Genomic DNA, 958 nt, shown 5'->3' on the forward strand with positions numbered 1-958 from the left:
CGCTCTCGTGGTGACCTGGTGCCCTCCGAGGCAGCTCCATGCAAACTCACCCCTGGGCGAGCAGGGTCCCGCTGCATTTCGGCTGGTCGGGGCCGTTCCCCGGGTGTCTGGTTTGGGGTGAGGTGGGGTGAGCACTGCCGGAGCTCTGCGCTCTCTCCACAGACAGGCAACGTGTCTGCTGTCATCAACGTGAAGTCCGGACACATAGTCGGGAGCCTGCAGGTGGGCAGGTACGAGGGGGAGCGCGTGGGGCTTTGCTTGCCCCATGCCCTGAGTGCAGTCGATGCTGGGTGGGGGGTGGCTGGGGGCTGCTTCTCTTCTGGGCTCCAGGGACAGGTGAGGTGGGGAGGTCCCAGGGATGTGGACCTGGCGTGGGGGGGATGACCTGGGGCTGGAGGGAGCAGGATCTGCATGGCCATCGAAGGGTGGGAACTGCTCCCTCCTCTGGGCCGGCCTTCACAGCACCATGGCTGTCCCTGCGCAGGATGAAGCTCTCTCTGAAGCACTCGGATGTCGGCACTTTCCAGGTAAGCTCTCCTTGACCGAGGCCAGAGACCCTGGGGCTCATTCCCCCCTGCCCCTCAACACAGGACCTGGGGATGCACCCAGGAGCCCTCACTGGTGCCTCTGGCCTCAGCCAGCAAGACTGGGAGAGGACGCCCAGCCAGATGCTTTTGCCCCTTCCCCCCCTGCCAGTGTGGCCAGACAAAGCCGCTGGTCCCTGGTGGAGCGCGTGCCCATCCCAGCCCCTCGTCTCTTTTCTCCTAATTACCCTGCAGTGCCTGGTCACCTCCTCTGCCCTGGCCTAAAGCCCTTTCCCTGCCCCCTCTCCCTGCTCCCCAGGTGCGGATGCTCCAGTCCATCATGAACATCTACGCCTCCAGTATCCTGCTCCCGCGTCTTAATGGTGAGAACCCGCTGGGGGCAATGGGAGCGCTGGAGCAACCGCCCGCCAGGA

At 64.8% G+C, this 958-nt stretch overlaps 1 protein-coding gene across 1 annotated transcript in view; it reads left to right on the forward strand.

Annotated features, from left to right (window-relative positions):
* LOC104494474 (bactericidal permeability-increasing protein-like) overlaps nt 1-958 on the forward strand; it is a gene marked incomplete at both ends in the record, with an annotated part of 7,290 nt that overhangs the window by 5,733 nt on the left and 599 nt on the right. Inside the window, 3 exons of the mRNA XM_010137297.1 lie at nt 163-230; nt 485-527; nt 844-907. Of these exons, the coding sequence (XP_010135599.1) occupies nt 163-230; nt 485-527; nt 844-907 (175 nt within the window). The remainder of the gene's footprint in view (nt 1-162; nt 231-484; nt 528-843; nt 908-958) is intronic.

Source organism: Buceros rhinoceros, unplaced genomic scaffold, assembly GCF_000710305.1.
Source record: "Buceros rhinoceros silvestris isolate BGI_N320 unplaced genomic scaffold, ASM71030v1 scaffold29285, whole genome shotgun sequence".
In the NCBI taxonomy this organism is placed as follows: Eukaryota; Metazoa; Chordata; class Aves; order Bucerotiformes; family Bucerotidae; genus Buceros; species Buceros rhinoceros.